The 21,070-nt window shown below is 52.3% G+C and overlaps 1 protein-coding gene across 1 annotated transcript in view; it reads left to right on the top strand.

Moving 5' to 3' along the window:
* Positions 1–21,070, top strand: part of LOC112241643 (telomeric repeat-binding factor 2) — a 29,795-nt gene that overhangs the window by 5,691 nt on the left and 3,034 nt on the right. Inside the window, exons 2-9 of the mRNA XM_042317269.1 lie at positions 789–884; positions 1,080–1,210; positions 1,744–1,830; positions 5,092–5,232; positions 11,467–11,588; positions 13,943–14,143; positions 18,968–19,220; positions 20,755–20,891. Of these exons, the coding sequence (XP_042173203.1) occupies positions 789–884; positions 1,080–1,210; positions 1,744–1,830; positions 5,092–5,232; positions 11,467–11,588; positions 13,943–14,143; positions 18,968–19,220; positions 20,755–20,891 (1,168 nt within the window). The remainder of the gene's footprint in view (positions 1–788; positions 885–1,079; positions 1,211–1,743; positions 1,831–5,091; positions 5,233–11,466; positions 11,589–13,942; positions 14,144–18,967; positions 19,221–20,754; positions 20,892–21,070) is intronic.

Genomic DNA, 21,070 nt, shown 5'->3' with positions numbered 1-21,070 from the left:
CAGGCAGGTCAGTTAAGAACAAATTCTTATTTACAATTACTGCCTACCGGGGAACAGTGGGTTAGCTGCCTTGTTCAGAGGCAGAAGGACAGATTTTTTACCTTGTCAGCTCAGGGATTTGATCTTACAACCTTTTGGTTACAAGTTCAACGCTCTAACCACTAGGCTGCGCTGCACTTAGTGGTGCAGAGATATTGTGAAGGAAGTAAGTTTGTGTTTACACGGGACTGTACCGCCCCCACCTACCGTCATACAGGTTGTGACCAATACAATTGGATTTAGATTTGATGAGCCATCTGGCTTGGGGGTAGAAGCTGTTCAGCAGTCTGATGGCTTGGAGGTAGAAGCTGTTCAGCAGTCTGATGGCTTGGAGGTAGAAGCTGTTCAGCAGTCTGATGGCTTGGAGGTAGAAGCTGTTCAGCAGTCTGATGGCTTGGAGGTAGAAGCTGTTCAGCAGTCTGATGGCTTGGAGGTAGAAGCTGTTCAGCAGTCTGATGGCTTGAAGCTGGAACATGGAGGTATGCCCGTGTGGGAACACTAACCCTATAAAGGTGTGTAGTAATTTAACCTTTTGTTTTTTGAAAATGATTTCTCGCTGATCTGAAGGTACCGTTCCGTATGTTTCCAGAACTGCGTGGCGAGCGATGATGTTACTGTTCAGAGCAAGGGGGGCTCGGTCTCTTAACAAAACGTCCCCGGTCAGAAGAGCCTATCGTCAACAGGCGCTAAAGCAGTTAGCCCCCATTTAATAGACGCTAGCTAACACATCCAACAACATCCTCTTTCAGGTCATCTGGTTCGGCCGTTGGAAGCCAACGACGCCACACCCAAGAAGATTCGAGCAATACAGTTCCTCACCAGGATAAATGACGGTGACAAACTCGGTGAGAGTTTTGAGTTAAACATGAAGTAACTTCCTAGCTAGCTACATAACAACACTATCTATGTAACAGTACGGATCAGAGACATCTGAAATGACCCCAAGTCCCACAATCTGCTGTTCCTTATAGCTAGCTAGCCATGTCTTTTGGAAATCAAGTCTGAGATCACTGACACAGTTGTTCTCTTGCTGTCCACAGACTTCTCATTTGACTCTCAGGAGGACCTCACGCCACTGGAGTCTGCTCTGAGCGTATTGGACAGCATCCGCGACGAGTTGCCGGTTCCCCAGAAAGACTTGGAGGGAGTACAGAAGTCTGTCAGAGAAATGGTGAGATCTGGCCACACTGTGTGTCGTCATTGATTGGTCCCCTGTTGAGACCCGATACACTGTGTAGTCATTGATTGGTCCCCCGTTGAAACCCGATACACTGTGTGTAGTCATTGATTGGTCCCCTGTTGAAACCCGACACTGTCCTGATTTTCGTGTCAGCCCTGTCCAACATTATAAGATGACACCGTGTACTGTGGTCAACAGTACAGTACAGTAGTTGTCCGTTCATGTCTTCCCCGTCTCATTCTGGTGTAGTTGTCCGTTCACGTCTTCTCATTCTGGTGTAGTTGTCCGTTCACGTCTTCTCATTCTGGTGTAGTTGCCCGTTCATGTCTTCCCCGTCTCATTCTGGTGTAATTGTCCGTTCACGTCTTCCCCGTCTCATTCTGGTGTAGTTGTCCGTTCACGTCTTCCCCGTCTCATTCTGGTGTAATTGTCCGTTCACGTCTTCTCGTTCAGGTGTAGTTGTATTCTGCCATGTTGTTCTGACATCATTATAACGGTGAACCCTGTTGTGTTTTTCTCTGTAGCTGGTGATTGTGTGCATTAAGAACCAGGCCTTTGACAAAGCCAAGGAGGTTTTGATGAAATACTTCCCCAAAAGCAAGGTTGGAAAGGTGAGCTAACTCCTAAACTCCTAGAGAGACGATTGCAACAATACGAACAGTACAAAGAGACATTTAGACCTGTCTGTCTGTTAACCTGAGGAACAGGACATTTAGACCTGTCTGTCTGTTAACCTGAGATCTGGGATGATGTCTCCAGGGGCCGATGGGGGGAGGGGATAATGTCTCCAGGGGCCGATGGGGAGGGGATAATGTCTCCAGGGGCCCATGTCTGTCTCCAGGGGCCGATGGGGGGGGATAATGTCTCATTCCAATGGGGGGAATAATGTCTCCAGGGGCCAATGGGGGAGGGGATCATGTCTCCAGGGGCCGATGGGGGGAGGGGATCATGTGTCTCCAGGGGCCGATGGGGGGGAGGGGATCATGTCTCCAGGGGCCGAGGGGGGATCGTGTCTCCAGGGGCCCATGGGGGGGGATCATGTCTCCAGGGGGATCATGTCTCCAGGGGCCCATGGGGGGGATCATGTCTCCAGGGGCCCGTGGGGGGGATCATGTCTCCAGGGGCCCATGGGGGGAGGGGATCATGTCTCCAGGGGCCGATGGGGGGAGGGGTCATGTCTCCAGGGGCCTGGGGGGGGGATCATGTCTCCAGGGGCCCTGGGGGGGGATCATGTCTCCAGGGGCCCAGGGGATCATGTCTCCAGGGGCCCATGGGGGGGGAGGGGATCATGTCTCCAGGGGCCCATGGGGGGGGGGGGATCATGTCTCCAGGGGCCTGGGGGGGGGGATCATGTCTCCAGGGGCCCATGGGGGGGGGATCATGTCTCCAGGGGCCGATGGGGGGAATCATGTCTCCAGGGGCCCATGGGGGGGGGGATCATGTCTCCAGGGGCCCATGGGGGGGGGATCATGTCTCCAGGGGCCCATGGGGGGAGGGGATCATGTCTCCAGGGGCCCATGGGGGGGGATCATGTCTCCAGGGGCCCAGGGGGGAGGGGATCATGTCTCCAGGGGCCCATGGGGGAGGGGATCATGTCTCCAGGGGCCCATGGGGGAGGGGGGAGGGGATCATGTCTCCAGGGGCCCGTGGGGGGGAGGGGATCATGTCTCCAGGGGCCCATGGGGGGGGGGATCATGTCTCCAGGGGCCCATGGGGGGAGGGGATCATGTCTCCAGGGGCCCATGGGGGGGGGGATCATGTCTCCAGGGGCCCATGGGGGGATATCATGTCTCCAGGGGCCCATGGGGGGGGAGGGGATCATGTCTCCAGGGGCCCATGGGGGAGGGGATCATGTCTCCAGGGGCCGATGGGGGGGGGGATCATGTCTCCAGGGGCCCATGGGGGAGGGGATCCGGGGCCCATGGGGGGGGGGATCATGTCTCCAGGGGCCCATGGGGGGAGGGGATCATGTCTCCAGGGGCCCATGGGGGGTCTCCAGGGGCCCATCATGTCTCCAGGGGCCCATGGGGGGAGGGGATCATGTCTCCAGGGGCCCATGGGGGGAGGGATCATGTCTCCAGGGGCCCATGGGGGAGGGGATCATGTCTCCAGGGGCCCATGGGGGGAGGGGATCATGTCTCCAGGGGCCCATGGGGGGTCTCCAGGGGCCCAGGGGATCATGTCTCCAGGGGCCCATGGGGGGAGGGGATCATGTCTCCAGGGGCCCATGGGGGGAGGGGATCATGTCTCCAGGGGCCCATGGGGGAGGGGATCATGTCTCCAGGGGCCCATGGGGGGAGGGGATCATGTCTCCAGGGGCCCAGGGGATCATGTCTCCAGGGGCCCATGGGGGGGGGGGATCATGTCTCCAGGGGCCCATGGGGGGGGGGATCATGTCTGTCTCAGGGGCCCATGGGGGGGGGGAGGGGATCATGTCTCCAGGGGCCCATGGGGGGAGGGGATCATGTCTCCAGGGGCCCATGGGGGAGGGGATCATGTCTCCAGGGGCCGTGGGGGGAGGGGATCATGTCTCCAGGGGCCGATGGGGGGAGGGGATCATGTCTCCAGGGGCCCATGGGGGGGGGGATCATGTCTCCAGGGGCCGATGGGGGCCCATGGGGGAGGGGATCATGTCTCCAGGGGCCGATGGGGGGGGGGATCATGTCTCCAGGGGCCGATGGGGGGGGGGATCATGTCTCCAGGGGCCGATGGGGGGGGTCTCCAGGGGCCCATGGGGGGAGGGATCATGTCTCCAGGGGCCCATGGGGGGGGGAGGGGATCATGTCTCCAGGGGCCCATGGGGGGGGAGGGGATCATGTCTCCAGGGGCCGATGGGGGAGGGGGCCGATCATGTCTCCAGGGGCCGATGGGGGGGGGGATCATGTCTCCAGGGGCCGATGGGGGGGGGGATCATGTCTCCAGGGGCCGATGGGGGGGGGGGGGGATCATGTCTCCAGGGGCCGATGGGGGGAGGGGATCATGTCTCCAGGGGCCGGGGGGGGGGGAGGGGATCATGTCTCCAGGGGCCGGGGGGGGGATCATGGGGGGGGGGGGGATCATGTCTCCAGGGGCCGATGGGGGGGGGATCGTGTCTCCAGGGGCCGATGGGGGGGGGGGGGGATCGTGTCTCCAGGGGCCGATGGGGGGGATCATGTCTCCAGGGGCCCGTGGGGGGATGGGGGATCATGTCTCCAGGGGCCCGGGGGGGGGATGGGGGGGCCCGATATCATGTCTCCAGGGGCCCGTGGGGGATCATGTCTCCAGGGGCCCGTGGGGGGAGGGGATCATGTCTCCAGGGGCCCGTGGGGGAGGGATCATGTCTCCAGGGGCCCGTGGGGGGAGGGGATCATGTCTCCAGGGGCCCGTGGGGGGAGGGGATCATGTCTCCAGGGGCCCGTGGGGGGGGATCATGTCTCCAGGGGCCCGTGGGGTGGGAGGGGATCATTTCTCCAGGGGCCCGATGGGGGGAGGGGATCATGTCTCCGGGGGCCCGATATCATGTCTCCGGGGCCGATGGGGGGGCCGGGGATCATGTCTCCGGGGGATGGGGGGATGGGGGGGGAGGGGATCATGTCTCCGGGGCCGATGGGGGATCATGTCTCCGGGGGGGGGGATCCGGGGGGGGGGGAATGTCTCCAGAGGCTGATGGGGGGGGGTAATGTCTCCAGAGGCTGATGTGGGGGGGGTAATGTCTCCAGAGGCTGATGGGGGGGGGTAATGTCTCCAGAGGCTGATGGGGGGGGGTAATGTCTCCAGAGGATGATGGGGGGTAATGTCTCCAGGGATGATGTGGGGGTAATGTCTCCAGAGGCTGATGTGGGGGGGGGGGTAATGTCTCCAGAGGATGATGTGGGGGGTTATGTGTCTTCCAGAAAGCGATCTTCCTGGGGCTGGTCAACAAGAGGAGCAGTGATCATTCAGTCCTGCAGCAGGTCACCTACCAGCAGTTTAAACAGGAGATGCTGCAGTTCTGTCAGAGCCTGTTTCCCTTCTCTCATCCTTTCCTGTCCAGGGTACGTATGGCTTTACCTCAGCATCAGTCTGGCTGTGTCCCCTCTCCAGATATAGTGTATGGCTTTACCTCAGCATCAGTCTGGCTGTGTCCCCTCTCCAGATATAGTGTATGGCTTTACCTCAGCATCAGTCTGGCTGTGTCCCCTCTCCATATATAGTGTATGGCTTTACCTCAGCATCAGTCTGGCTGTGTCCCCTCTCCATATATAGTGTATGGCTTTACCTCAGCATCAGTCTGGCTGTGTCCCCTCTCCAGATATAGTGTGTGGCTTTACCTCAGCATCAGTCTGGCTGTGTCCCCTCTCCAGATATAGTGTGTGGCTTTACCTCAGCATCAGTCTGGCTGTGTCCCCTCTCCAGATATAGTGTATGGCTTTACCTCAGCATCAGTCTGGCTGTGTCCCCTCTCCAGATATAGTGTATGGCTTTACCTCAGCATCAGTCTGGCTGTGTCCCCTCTCCAGATATAGTGTATGGCTTTACCTCAGCATCAGTCTGGCTGTGTCCCCTCTCCAGATATAGTGTATGGCTTTACCTCAGCATCAGTCTGGCTGTGTCCCCTCTCCAGATATAGTGTGTGGCTTTACCTCAGCATCAGTCTGGCTGTGTCCCCTCTCCAGATATAGTGTGTGGTATTACCTCAGCATCACTCTGGCTGTGTCCCCTCTCCATATATAGTGTGTGGTATTACCTCAGCATCACTCTGGCTGTGTCCCCTCTCCAGATATAGTGTAGTGTATTACCTCAGCATCAGTCTGGCTGTGTCCCCTCTCCAGATATAGTGTGTGGCTTTACCTCAGCATCAGTCTGGCTGTGTCCCCTCTCCAGATATAGTGTGTGGCTTTACCTCAGCATCAGTCTGGCTGTGTCCCCTCTCCAGATATAGTGTGTGGCTTTACCTCAGCATCAGTCTGGCTGTGTCCCCTCTCCAGATATAGTGTAGTGTATTACCTCAGCATCAGTCTGGCTGTGTCCCCTCTCCAGATATAGTGTGTGGTATTACCTCAGCATCAGTCTGGCTGTGTCCCCTCTCCAGATATAGTGTGTGGTATTACCTCAGCATCAGTCTGGCTGTGTCCCCTCTCCATATATAGTGTGTGGTATTACCTCAGCATCAGTCTGGCTGTGTCCCCTCTCCATATATAGTGTGTGGTATTACCTCAGCATCAGTCTGGCTGTGTCCCCTCTCCAGATATAGTGTGTGGCTTTACCTCAGCATCAGTCTGGCTGTGTCCCCTCTCCAGATATAGTGTGTGGTATTACCTCAGCATCAGTCTGGCTGTGTCCCCTCTCCAGATATAGTGTGTGGCTTTACCTCAGCATCAGTCTGGCTGTGTCCCCTCTCCAGATATAGTGTGTGGTATTACCTCAGCATCAGTCTGGCTGTGTCCCCTCTCCAGATATAGTGTGTGTATTACCTCAGCATCAGTCTGGCTGTGTCCCCTCTCCAGATATAGTGTAGTGTATTACCTCAACATCAGTCTGGCTGTGTCCCCTCTCCAGATATAGTGTGTGGTATTACCTCAGCATCAGTCTGGCTGTGTCCCCTCTCCAGATATAGTGTGTGGTATTACCTCAGCATCAGTCTGGCTGTGTCCCCTCTCCAGATATAGTGTAGTGTATTACCTCAGCATCAGTCTGGCTGTGTCCCCTCTCCAGATATAGTGTGTGGTATTACCTCAGCATCAGTCTGGCTGTGTCCCCTCTCCAGATATAGTGTAGTGTATTACCTCAGCATCAGTCTGGCTGTGTCCCCTCTCCAGATATAGTGTGTGGCTTTACCTCAGCATCAGTCTGGCTGTGTCCCCTCTCCATATATAGTGTGTGGTATTACCTCAGCATCAGTCTGGCTGTGTCCCCTCTCCATATATAGTGTGTGGCTTTACCTCAGCAACAGTCTGGCTGTGTCCCCTCTCCAGATATAGTGTAGTGTATTACCTCAGCATCAGTCTGGCTGTGTCCCCTCTCCATATATAGTGTGTGGTATTACCTCAGCATCAGTCTGGCTGTGTCCCCTCTCCAGATATAGTGTAGTGTATTACCTCAGCATCAGTCTGGCTGTGTCCCCTCTCCAGATATAGTGTAGTGTATTACCTCAGCATCAGTCTGGCTGTGTCCCCTCTCCATATATAGTGTAGTGTATTACCTCAGCATCAGTCTGGCTGTGTCCCCTCTCCATATATAGTGTGTGGTATTACCTCAGCATCAGTCTGGCTGTGTCCCCTCTCCATATATAGTGTGTGGTATTACCTCAGCATCAGTCTGGCTGTGTCCCCTCTCCAGATATAGTGTAGTGTATTACCTCAGCATCAGTCTGGCTGTGTCCCCTCTCCAGATATAGTGTAGTGTATTACCTCAGCATCAGTCTGGCTGTGTCCCCTCTCCATATATAGTGTGTGGTATTACCTCAGCATCAGTCTGGCTGTGTCCCCTCTCCAGATATAGTGTATGGCTTTACCTCAGCATCAGTCTGGCTGTGTCCCCTCTCCAGATATAGTGTATGGCTTTACCTCAGCATCAGTCTGGCTGTGTCCCCTCTCCAGATATAGTGTATGGCTTTACCTCAGCATCAGTCTGGCTGTGTCCCCTCTCCAGATATAGTGTGTGGCTTTACCTCAGCATCAGTCTGGCTGTGTCCCCTCTCCAGATATAGTGTGTGGTATTACCTCAGCATCACTCTGGCTGTGTCCCCTCTCCATATATAGTGTGTGGTATTACCTCAGCATCACTCTGGCTGTGTCCCCTCTCCAGATATAGTGTAGTGTATTACCTCAGCATCAGTCTGGCTGTGTCCCCTCTCCAGATATAGTGTGTGGCTTTACCTCAGCATCAGTCTGGCTGTGTCCCCTCTCCAGATATAGTGTGTGGCTTTACCTCAGCATCAGTCTGGCTGTGTCCTCTCTCCAGATATAGTGTGTGGCTTTACCTCAGCATCAGTCTGGCTGTGTCCCCTCTCCAGATATAGTGTAGTGTATTACCTCAGCATCAGTCTGGCTGTGTCCCCTCTCCAGATATAGTGTGTGGTATTACCTCAGCATCAGTCTGGCTGTGTCCCCTCTCCAGATATAGTGTGTGGTATTACCTCAGCATCAGTCTGGCTGTGTCCCCTCTCCATATATAGTGTGTGGTATTACCTCAGCATCAGTCTGGCTGTGTCCCCTCTCCATATATAGTGTGTGGTATTACCTCAGCATCAGTCTGGCTGTGTCCCCTCTCCATATATAGTGTGTGGCTTTACCTCAGCATCAGTCTGGCTGTGTCCCCTCTCCAGATATAGTGTGTGGTATTACCTCAGCATCAGTCTGGCTGTGTCCCCTCTCCAGATATAGTGTGTGGCTTTACCTCAGCATCAGTCTGGCTGTGTCCCCTCTCCATATATAGTGTGTGGTATTACCTCAGCATCAGTCTGGCTGTGTCCCCTCTCCAGATATAGTGTGTGGTATTACCTCAGCATCAGTCTGGCTGTGTCCCCTCTCCAGATATAGTGTAGTGTATTACCTCAGCATCAGTCTGGCTGTGTCCCCTCTCCATATATAGTGTGTGGTATTACCTCAGCATCAGTCTGGCTGTGTCCCCTCTCCAGATATAGTGTGTGGTATTACCTCAGCATCAGTCTGGCTGTGTCCCCTCTCCAGATATAGTGTAGTGTATTACCTCAGCATCAGTCTGGCTGTGTCCCCTCTCCAGATATAGTGTGTGGTATTACCTCAGCATCAGTCTGGCTGTGTCCCCTCTCCAGATATAGTGTGTGTATTACCTCAGCATCAGTCTGGCTGTGTCCCCTCTCCAGATATAGTGTGTGGCTTTACCTCAGCATCAGTCTGGCTGTGTCCCCTCTCCATATATAGTGTGTGGTATTACCTCAGCATCAGTCTGGCTGTGTCCCCTCTCCATATATAGTGTGTGGCTTTACCTCAGCATCAGTCTGGCTGTGTCCCCTCTCCAGATATAGTGTAGTGTATTACCTCAGCATCAGTCTGGCTGTGTCCCCTCTCCAGATATAGTGTGTGGTATTACCTCAGCATCACTCTGGCTGTGTCCCCTCTCCAGATATAGTGTAGTGTATTACCTCAGCATCAGTCTGGCTGTGTCCCCTCTCCATATATAGTGTGTGGTATTACCTCAGCATCAGTCTGGCTGTGTCCCCTCTCCATATATAGTGTGTGGTATTACCTCAGCATCAGTCTGGCTGTGTCCCCTCTCCATATATAGTGTAGTGTATTACCTCAGCATCAGTCTGGCTGTGTCCCCTCTCCATATATAGTGTAGTGTATTACCTCAGCATCAGTCTGGCTGTGTCCCCTCTCCAGATATAGTGTGTGGTATTACCTCAGCATCAGTCTGGCTGTGTCCCCTCTCCATATATAGTGTGTGGTATTACCTCAGCATCAGTCTGGCTGTGTCCCCTCTCCAGATATAGTGTGTGGTATTACATCAGCATCAGTCTGGCTGTGTCCCCTCTCCATATATAGTGTGTGGTATTACCTCAGCATCAGTCTGGCTGTGTCCCCTCTCCAGATATAGTGTAGTGTATTACCTCAGCATCAGTCTGGCTGTGTCCCCTCTCCAGATATAGTGTAGTGTATTACCTCAGCATCAGTCTGGCTGTGTCCCCTCTCCATATATAGTGTGTTGTATTACCTCAGCATCAGTCTGGCTGTGTCCCCTCTCCAGATATAGTGTGTGGCTTTACCTCAGCATCAGTCTGGCTGTGTCCCCTCTCCAGATATAGTGTGTGGTATTACCTCAGCATCAGTCTGGCTGTGTCCCCTCTCAGATATAGTGTGTGGTATTACCTCAGCATCAGTCTGGCTGTGTCCCCTCTCCAGATATAGTGTAGTGTATTACCTCAACATCAGTCTGGCTGTGTCCCCTCTCCAGATATAGTGTGTGGTATTACCTCAGCATCAGTCTGGCTGTGTCCCCTCTCCAGATATAGTGTGTGGTATTACCTCAGCATCAGTCTGGCTGTGTCCCCTCTCCAGATATAGTGTAGTGTATTACCTCAGCACAGTCTGGCTGTGTCCCCTCTCCAGATATAGTGTGTGGTATTACCTCAGCATCAGTCTGGCTGTGTCCCCTCTCCAGATATAGTGTAGTGTATTACCTCAGCATCAGTCTGGCTGTGTCCCCTCTCCAGATATAGTGTGTGGCTTTACCTCAGCATCAGTCTGGCTGTGTCCCCTCTCCATATATAGTGTGTGGTATTACCTCAGCATCAGTCTGGCTGTGTCCCCTCTCCAGATATAGTGTGTGGTATTACCTCAGCATCAGTCTGGCTGTGTCCCCTCTCCATATATAGTGTGTGGTATTACCTCAGCATCAGTCTGGCTGTGTCCCCTCTCCAGATATAGTGTAGTGTATTACCTCAGCATCAGTCTGGCTGTGTCCCCTCTCCAGATATAGTGTAGTGTATTACCTCAGCATCAGTCTGGCTGTGTCCCCTCTCCATATATAGTGTAGTGTATTACCTCAGCATCAGTCTGGCTGTGTCCCCTCTCCATATATAGTGTGTGGTATTACCTCAGCATCAGTCTGGCTGTGTCCCCTCTCCATATATAGTGTGTGGTATTACCTCAGCATCAGTCTGGCTGTGTCCCCTCTCCAGATATAGTGTAGTGTATTACCTCAGCATCAGTCTGGCTGTGTCCCCTCTCCAGATATAGTGTAGTGTATTACCTCAGCATCAGTCTGGCTGTGTCCCCTCTCCATATATAGTGTGTTGTATTACCTCAACATCAGTCTGGCTGTGTCCCCTCTCCAGATATAGTGTAGTGTATTACCTCAGCATCAGTCTGGCTGTGTCCCCTCTCCATATATAGTGTGTTGTATTACCTCAGCATCAGTCTGGCTGTGTCCCCTCTCCATATATAGTGTAGTGTATTACCTCAGCATCAGTCTGGCTGTGTCCCCTCTCCATATATAGTGTGTTGTATTACCTCAGCATCAGTCTGGCTGTGTCCCCTCCATATATAGTGTGTTGTATTTACCTCAGCATCAGTGTATTACCTCAGCATCAGTCTGGCTGTGTCCCCTCTCCATATATAGTATGTTGTATTACCTCAGCATCAGTCTGGCTGTGTCCCCTCTCCAGATATAGTGTAGTGTATTACCTCAGCATCAGTCTGGCTGTGTCCCCTCTCCATATATAGTGTGTTGTATTACCTCAGTGAGATCTGTCTCCCTAACCCACTGTTCCTAACTGAACTGAGATCTGTCTGTGTGAATATCAGGCTGCCAGACAGCTGGTGGTGAAGAGACAGGATGCAGAGGAAGGAGACTGTCCCTCAGAACCTCAGCCAGAGGACCACCTTTTACCAGCAACAGAGGAGAAGACATCCAGACACAAACCCAGGTAGCTTATTGATCTGATATCAATCAATCAAATACATGGACTTTAGAAAGCACTTTTAGTTCCATTATTGTGACAACATGATTTCCAGTTTCCGAGCCTAGACCCTAAAGGTCATTGGGCCCCACAGTGTGTGCATATACAGGGGCCCCCACAGTGTGTGGATATACAGGGGGCCCCCCACAGTGTGTGGATATACAGGGGGCCCCCCACAGTGTGTGGATATACAGGGGGCCCCCCACAGTGTGTGGATATACAGGGGGCCCCCCACAGTGTGTGGATATACAGGGGGCCCCACAGTGTGTGGATATACAGGGGACTCTCCCTCTCTCTCTCTCTCTCCAGGTCTCCCAGTCTAAACTGCCTCTCTCTCTCTCCAGTCCTCCCAGTCTAAACTGCCTCTCTCTCTCTCTCTCTCAGTCCTCCCAGTCTAAACTGCCTCCCTCTCTCTCTCTCAGTCCTCCCAGTCTAAACTGCCTCCCTCTCTCTCTCTCTCTCAGTCCTCCAGTCTAAACTGTCTCTCTCTCTCTCTCTCTCCAGTCCTCCCAGTCTAAACTGACTCTCTCTCTCTCTCTCTCTCTCTCCTCCCAGTCCTCCCAGTCTAAACTGTCTCTCTCTCTCTCTCTCTCAGTCCTCCCAGTCTAAGTCTCTCTCTCTCTCTCTCCAGTCCTCCCAGTCTAAACTGTCTCTCTCTCTCTCTCAGTCCTCCCAGTCTAAACTGTCTCTCTCTCTCTCTCTCCAGTCCTCCCAGTCTAAACTGTCTCTCTCTCTCTCTCAGTCCTCCCAGTCTAAACTGACTCTCTCTCTCTCTCTCTCTCTCTCCAGTCCTCCCAGTCTAAACTGTCTCTCTCTCTCTCCAGTCCTCCCAGTCTAAACTGTCTCTCTCTCTCTCCAGTCCTCCCAGTCTAAACTGTCTCTCTCTCTCTCTCTCTCTCTCTCAGTCCTCCCAGTCTAAACTGTCTCTCTCTCTCTCTCTCTCAGTCCTCCCAGTCTAAACTGTCTCTCTCTCTCTCTCTCTCTCTCCTCTCCAGTCCTCCCAGTCTAAACTGTCTCTCTCTCTCTCTCTCTCTCTCCAGTCCTCCCAGTCTAAACTGTCTCTCTCTCTCTCCAGTCCTCCCAGTCTAAACTGTCTCTCTCTCTCTCAGTCCTCCCAGTCTAAACTGTCTCTCTCTCTCTCCAGTCCTCCCAGTCTAAACTGTCTCTCTCTCTCTCTCTCTCTCCAGTCCTCCCAGTCTAAACTGTCTCTCTCTCTCTCCTCCCAGTCCTCTCCCAGTCTAAACTGTCTCTCTCTCTCTCTCTCTCCCAGTCTAAACTGTCTCTCTCTCTCTCTCTCTCTCTAAACTGTCTCTCTCTCTCTCTCTCCCAGTCTAAACTGTCTCCAGTCTAAACTGTCTCTCTCTCTCTCTCTCTCTCTGTCTCTCTCTCTCCAGTCTAAACTGTCTCTCTCTCTCTCTCTCTCTCCCAGTCTAAACTGTCTCTCTCTCTCTCTCAGTCTAAACTGTCTCTCTCTCTCTCCAGTCCTCCCAGTCTAAACTGTCTCTCTCTCTCTCTCTCTCTCTCCAGGCCTCCCAGTCTAAACTGTCTCTCTCTCTCTCAGTCCTCCCAGTCTAAACTGACTCTCCTCTCTCTCTCTCCAGTCTAAACTCTCTCTCTCTCTCCAGTCTAAACTCTCTCTCTCTCTCAGTCCTTCCAGTCTAAACTGTCTCTCTCTCTCTCTCTCTCTCCAGTCCCAGTCTAAACTGTCTCTCTCTCTCTCCCAGTCTAAACTCTCTCTCTCTCTCTCAGTCTAAACTGTCTCTCTCTCTCTCTCTCTCTCTCAGTCTAAACTGTCTCTCTCTCTCTCTCTCTCTCCAGTCTAAACTGTCTCTCTCTCTCTCCTTCCAGTCTAAACTGTCTCTCTCTCTCTCTCCTCCCAGTCTAAACTGTCTCTCTCTCTCTCTCTCTCCAGTCTAAACTGTCTCTCTCTCTCTCTCTCTCTCTCCAGTCTAAACTGTCTCTCTCTCTCTCTCCAGTCCTCCCAGTCTAAACTGACTCTCTCTCTCTCTCTCTCTCCAGTCCTCCCAGTCTAAACTGATCTCTCTCTCTCTCTCTCCAGTCCTCCCAGTCTAAACTGCTCTCTCTCTCTCAGTCCTCCCAGTCTAAACTGCCTCCCTCTCTCTCTCTCCCTCTAGTCCTCCCAGTCTAAACTGCCTCCTCTCTCTCCAGTCCTTCCAGTCTAAACTGCCTCCCCTCTCTCTCCCCAGGTCCTCCCAGTCTAAACTGCCTCCCCCTCTCTCTCCCTCCAGTCTAAACTGCCTCCCCCTCTCTCTCCCTCAGGTCCTCCCAGTCTAAACTGCCTCCCCCTCTCTCTCCCCCAGTCCTCCCCCCGGTGGCGTCCTGCTGACCCGCAGCCAGCTGATGGCCGTTTATACATCCCTGGCCGAGGAGCTGAGGGAGCCCATGACCTTTGCCGAGCTGGAGGAGGAGGTGGAAAGGGAGGTGATGGAGGAGAACGCAGCAAAAGGAGGTGCTGCTGTGGACCAAGAGGAACCTCTCCTGCACCTCTCTGAAAGCCCCAGGTTGTCAATCAAATCACTACCCTGCTGCTTCCTGTCCTATTGGAGCCTGGGAACCAGTCATATCACTACCCTATGGTAGCCTGGGAACCAGTCATATCACTACCCTGCTGCTTCCTGTCCTATGGTAGCCTGGGTACCAGTCATATCACCCCCCTATGGTAGCCTGGGAACAATTCATATCACTACCCTACTGCTTCCTGTCCTATGGTAGCCTGGGAACCAGTCATGTCATATCACTACCCTATGGTAGCCTGGGAACCAGTCATGTCATATCACTACCCTATGGTAGCCTGGGAACCAGTCATGTCATATCACTACCCTATGGTAGCCTGGGAACCAGTCATATCACTACCCTATGGTAGCCTGGGAACCAGTCATATCACTACCCTACTGCTTCCTGTCCTATGGTAGCCTGGAAACGAGTCATATCATTACCCTATGGTAGCCTGGGAACCAGTCATATCACTACCCTACTGCTTCCTGTCCTATGGTAGCCTGGGAACCAGTCATATCACTACCCTACTGCTTCCTGTCCTATGGTAGCCTGGGAACCAGTCATGTCATATCACTACCCTATGGTAGCCTGGGAACCAGTCATATCACTACCCTACTGCTTCCTGTCCTATGGTAGCCTGGAAACGAGTCATATCATTACCCTATGGTAGCCTGGGAACCAGTCATATCACTACCCTATGGTAGCCTGGGAACCAGTCATATCACCCCCTATGGTAGCCTGGGAACCAGTCATATCACTACCCTACTGCTTCCTGTCCTATGGTAGCCTGGGAACCAGTCATATCACTACCCTACTGCTTCCTGTCCTATGGTAGCCTGGGAACCAGTCATATCACTACCCTATGGTAGCCTGGGAACCAGTCATATCACTACCCTGCTGCTTCCTGCTCTATGGTAGCCTGGGAACCAGTCATATCACTACCCTGCTGCTTCCTGTCCTATGGTAGCCTGGGAACCAGTCATATCACTACCCTACTGCTTCCTGTCATATGGTAGCCTGGGAACCAGTCATATCACTACCCTACTGCTTCCTGTCCTATGGTAGCCTGGAACCAGTCATATCACTGCTGCCCTGCTGCTTCCTGGGAACCAGTCATCTATGGTAGCCTGGGAACCAGTCATATCACTACCCTATGGTAGCCTGGGAACCAGTCATATCACTACCCTACTGCTTCCTGTCCTATGGTAGCCTGGTACCAGTCATATCACTACCCTACTGCTTCCTGTCCTATGGTAGCCTGGGAACCAGTCATATCACTACCCTGCTGCTTCCTGTCCTATGGTAGCCTGGGAACCAGTCATATCACTACCCTGCTGCTTCCTGTCCTATGGTAGCCTGGGTACCAGTCATATCACTACCCTATGGTAGCCTGGGAACCAGTCATATCACTACCCTGCTGCTTCCTGTCCTATGGTAGCCTGGGAACCAGTCATATCACTACCCTGCTGCTTCCTGTCCTATGGTAGCCTGGGTACCAGTCATATCACTACCCTATGGTAGCCTGGGAACCAGTCATATCACTACCCTATGGTAGCCTGGGAACCAGTCATATCACCCCCTGTGGTAGCCTGGGAACCAGTCATATCACTACCCTACTGCTTCCTGTCCTATGGTAGCCTGGGAACCAGTCATATCACTACCCTACTGCTTCCTGTCCTATGGTAGCCTGGGAACCAGTCATATCACTACCCTATGGTAGCCTGGGAACCAGTCATATCACTACCCTGCTGCTTCCTGTCCTATGGTAGCCTGAGAACCAGTCATATCACTACCCTACTGCTTCCTGTCCTATGGTATCCTGGGTACCAGTCATATCACCCCTATGGTAGCCTGGGAACCAGTCATATCACCCCCCTATGGTAGCCTGGGAACCAGTCATATCACTACCCTACTGCTTCCTGTCCTATGGTAGCCTGGGAACCAGTCATATCACTACCCTATGGTAGCCTGGGAACCAGTCATATCACTACCCTTCTGCTTCCTGTCCTATGGTAGCCTGGGAACCAGTCATATCACTACCCTGCTGCTTCCTGTCCTATGGTAGTCTGGGAACCAGTCATATCACTACCCTGTGGTAGCCTGGGAACCAGTCATATCACTACCCTATGGTAGCCTGGGAACCAGTCATATCACTACCCTGCTGCTTCCTGTCCTATGGTAGCCTGGGAACCAGTCATATCACTACCCTACTGCTTCCTGTCCTATGGTAGCCTGGGAACCAGTCATATCGCTACCCTACTGCTTCCTGTCCTATGGTAGCCTGGTACCAGTCATATCGCTACCCTATGGTAGCCTGGGAACCAGTCATATCACTACCCTGCTGCCTCCTGTCCTATGGTAGCCTGGTACCAGTCATATCGCTACCCTATGGTAGCCTGGGAACCAGTCATATCACTACCCTGCTGCTTCCTGTCCTATGGTAGCCAGGGAACCAGTCATATCACTACCCTATGGTAGCCTGGGTACCAGTCATATCACTACCCTATGGTAGCCTGGGAACCAGTCATATCACTACCCTGCTGCCTCCTGTCCTATGGTAGCCTGGTACCAGACATATCGCTACCCTATGGTAGCCTGGGAACAAGTCATATCACTACCCTGCTGCTTCCTGTCCTATGGTAGCCTGGGAACCAGTCATATCACTACCCTGCTGCTTCCTGTCCTATGGTAGCCTGGGAACCAGTCATATTACTACCCTATGGTAGCCTGGGAACCAGTCATATCACTACCCTATGGTAGCCTGGGAACCAGTCATATCACTACCCTGCTGCCTCCTGTCCTATGGTAGCCTGGTACCAGTCATATCGCTACCCTATGGTAGCCTGGGAACCAGTCATATCACTACCCTGCTGCTTCCTGTCCTATGGTAGCCTGGGAACCAGTCATATCACTACCCTGCTGCTTCCTGTCCTATGGTAGCCTGGGTACCAGTCATATCACCCCCCTATGGTAGCCTGGGAACCAGTCATATCACCCCCTTTGGTAGCCTGGGAACCAGTCATATCACCCCCTTTGGTAGCCTGGGAACCAGTCATATCACTACCCTATGGTAGCCTGGGAACCAGTCATATCACTACCCTACTGCTTCCTGTCCTATGGTAGCCTGGGAACCAGTCATATCACTACCCTATGGTAGCCTGGGAACCAGTCATATCACTACCCTGCTGCTTCCTGTCCTATGGTAGTCTGGGAACCAGTCATATCACTACCCTATGGTAGTCTGGGAACCAGTCATATCACTACCCTATGGTAGCCTGGGAACCAGTCATATCACTACCCTGTGGTAGCCTGGGAACCAATCATATCACTACCCTATGGTAGCCTGGGAACCAGTCATATCACTACCCTGCTGCTTCCTGTCCTATGGTAGCCTGGGAACCAGTCATATCACTACCCTACTGCTTCCTGTCCTATGGTAGCCTGGGAACCAGTCATATCGCTACCCTACTGCTTCCTGTCCTATGGTAGCCTGGTAACAGTCATATCGCTACCCTATGGTAGCCTGGGAACCAGTCATATCACTACCCTGCTGCCTCCTGTCCTATGGTAGCCTGGTACCAGTCATATCGCTACCCTATGGTAGCCTGGGAACCAGTCATATCACTACCCTATGGTAGCCTGGGAACCAGTCATATCACTACCCTATGGTAGCCTGGGAACCAGTCATATCACTACCCTGCTGCTTCCTGTCCTATGGTAGCCTGGGAACCAGTCATATCACTACCCTACTGCTTCCTGTCCTATGGTAGCCTGGGAACCAGTCATATCACTACCCTATGGTAGCCTGGGAACCAGTCATATCACTACCCTATGGTAGCCTGGGAACCAGTTATATCACTACCCTATGGTAGCCTGGGAACCAGTCATATCACTACCCTATGGTAGCCTGGGAACCAGTCATATCACTACCCTATGGTAGCCTGGGTACCAGTCATATCACTACCCTATGGTAGCCTGGGAACCAGTCATATCACTACCCTATGGTAGCCTGGGTACCAGTCATATCACTACCCTATGGTAGCCTGGGAACCAGTCATATCACTACCCTGCTGCCTCCTGTCCTATGGTAGCCTGGTACCAGTCATATCGCTACCCTATGGTAGCCTGGGAACAAGTCATATCACTACCCTGCTGCTTCCTGTCCTATGGTAGCCTGGGAACCAGTCATATCACTACCCTGCTGCTTCCTGTCCTATGGTAGCCTGGGAACCAGTCATATCACTACCCTATGGTAGCCTGGGAACCAGTCATATCACTACCCTATGGTAGCCTGGGAACCAGTTATATCACTACCCTACTGCTTCCTGTCCTATGGTAGCCTGGGTACCAGTCATATCACTACCCTATGGTAGCCTGGGAACCAGTTATATCACTACCCTGCTGCTTCCTGTCCTATGGTAGCCTGGGTACCAGTCATATCACTACCCTATGGTAGCCTGGGAACCAGTCATATCACTACCCTGCTGCTTCCTGTCCTATGGTAGCCTGGGAACCAGTCATATCACTACCCTATGGTATCCTGGGAACCAGTCATATCACTACCCTACTGCTTCCTGTCCTATGGTAGCCTGGGAACCAGTCATATCACTACCCTATGGTAGCCTGGGAACCAGTCTGTTTGTCTATTGTTCCACTCCTTGTCATCCCAAACAGTGTATTTCTCCAGGCTGGTCCTATGGACTGTTCTGCTCCCCAGTTTGTCAAGTTTTAATGTTGTTGATGTTGTGTCCACTGTGTGTTTGTCTCTTTTCATTGTTAAAGTGTATTGGGAGTGACCCCTGGTAAAAGTGAATCTGACATGACCCCAGGCAGGGCTCAGACGCTGTGTTGGAGCAGGACGTCCCCAGGTCCCAGAGAGAGTCCGACAGTCCAATGGAGGCTTCCCCTGCTGACCTGGTTCCCCCTGTTGACCTGGTTCCCCCTGCTGACCTGGTTCCCCCTGCTGACCTGGTTCCCCCTGCTGACCTGGTTCCCCCTGCTGGCCTGGCACCAGGCCCCCAGTGGAAGAGCCGAGGCTGGCCTCATACCATAGCCAGGCTGGTTATGGAGCCAGACAGCCAGGTGAGAGAAGAGAGCGAACCAGCAGGGTTGAGGTTTTAATGTCTGTTTTCCTGTGAGTTGGTAATGAATCACTTGGTGGATTGATGATGGTGAGGGAAGAGAGCAGGAGGAATAGGGGTTTAATGATGGTGAGGGAAGAGAGCTGGAGGAATAGGGGTTTAATGATTGATGATGGTGAGGGAAGAGAGCTGGAGGAATAGGTGTTTAATGATGGTGAGGGAAGAGAGCAGGAGGAATAGGGGTTTAATGATTGATGATGGTGAGGGAAGAGAGCTGGAGGAATAGGGGTTTAATGATTGATGATGGTGAGGGAAGAGAGCAGGAGGAATAGGGGTTTAATGATGGTGAGGGAAGAGAGCTGGAGGAATAGGGGTTTAATGATGGTGAGGGAAGAGAGCAGGAGGAATAGGGGTTTAATGATTGATGATGGTGAGGGATACCTCATATTTTAACTCTGGTGTGCAGGACTCATTACCTCATATTCTAACCCTGGTGTGTAGGACTCATTACCTCATATTATAACCCTGGATTGTAGGACTCATTACCTCATATTCTAACCCTGGTGTGTAGAACTCATTACCTCATATTATAACCCTGGATTGTAGGACTCATTACCTCATATTCTAACCCTGGTGTGTAGGACTCATTACCTCATATTCTAACCCTGGTGTGTAGGACTCATTACCTCATATTATAACCCTGGTGTGTAGAACTCATTACCTCATATTATAACCCTGGATTGTAGGACTCATTACCTCATATTTTAACTCTGGTGTGCAGGACTCATTACCTCATATTTTAACTCTGGTGTGTAGGACTCATTACCTCATATTTTAACTCTGGTGTGCAGGACTTATTACCTCATATTTTAACCCTGGTGTGTAGGACTCATTACCTCATATTATAACCCTGGTGTGTAGGACTCATTACCTCATATTATAACCCTGGTGTGTAGGACTCATTACCTCATATTATAACCCTGGTGTGTAGGACTCATTACCTCATATTATAACCCTGGTGTGTAGGACTTATTACCTCATATTATAACCCTGGTGTGAAGGACTCATTACCTCATATTTTAACCCTGGTGTGTAGGACTCATTACCTCATATTATAACCCTGGTGTGTAGGACTCATTACCTCATATTATAACCCTGGTGTGTAGGACTCATTACCTCATATTATAACCCTGGTGTGTAGGACTCATTACCTCATACTATAACCCTGGTGTGTAGGACTCATTACCTCATATTACAACCCTGGTGCAGGACTCATTACCTCATATTATAACTCTGTGTAGTACTCATTACCTCATATTTTAACTCTGTGTAGGACTCATTACCTCATTATAACCCTGGTGTGTAGGACTCATTACCTCATATTTTAACTCGGGTGTGTAGGATTCATTACCTCATATTTTAACTCTGTGTAGGACTCATTACCTCATTATAACCCTGGTGTGCAGGACTCATTACCTCATTATAACCCTGGTTGTGTAGGATTCATTACCTCATATTTTAACCCTGGTGTGCAGGATTCTACGGCCTCTCAAGAATCAGTATCCAATGGGGAGGAGTCAGTCAGCCGGGCGGACCCACTAAGCTCCGCCTCCACCTACAGCCCACCAACACGGAAGTATAGAAAACGACGAGCCGGCAAGATAACCGAAGAGTAAGTCAGGAACAAGAAGGACGTCCCTGCATGTAGTACTGTGTTAAAGGAAGCACCTTTTAACTGTCTCTTTAACACGTTTCTAACGAGGGACACGAGTTGACGAGTTTGACGAAGGGAAGTGGACTGAAAGGGAGAGGGGACTTCCTGACCTTGTCCAATAAGAAACGCTTGCAAAT

This window comes from Oncorhynchus tshawytscha, unplaced genomic scaffold (genome assembly GCF_018296145.1).
Source record: "Oncorhynchus tshawytscha isolate Ot180627B unplaced genomic scaffold, Otsh_v2.0 Un_contig_2312_pilon_pilon, whole genome shotgun sequence".
Classification (NCBI taxonomy): Eukaryota; Metazoa; Chordata; class Actinopteri; order Salmoniformes; family Salmonidae; genus Oncorhynchus; species Oncorhynchus tshawytscha.
The sequence above is the reverse complement of the archived record's forward strand: the minus strand, read 5'-3'. Positions and strand labels throughout refer to the sequence as shown.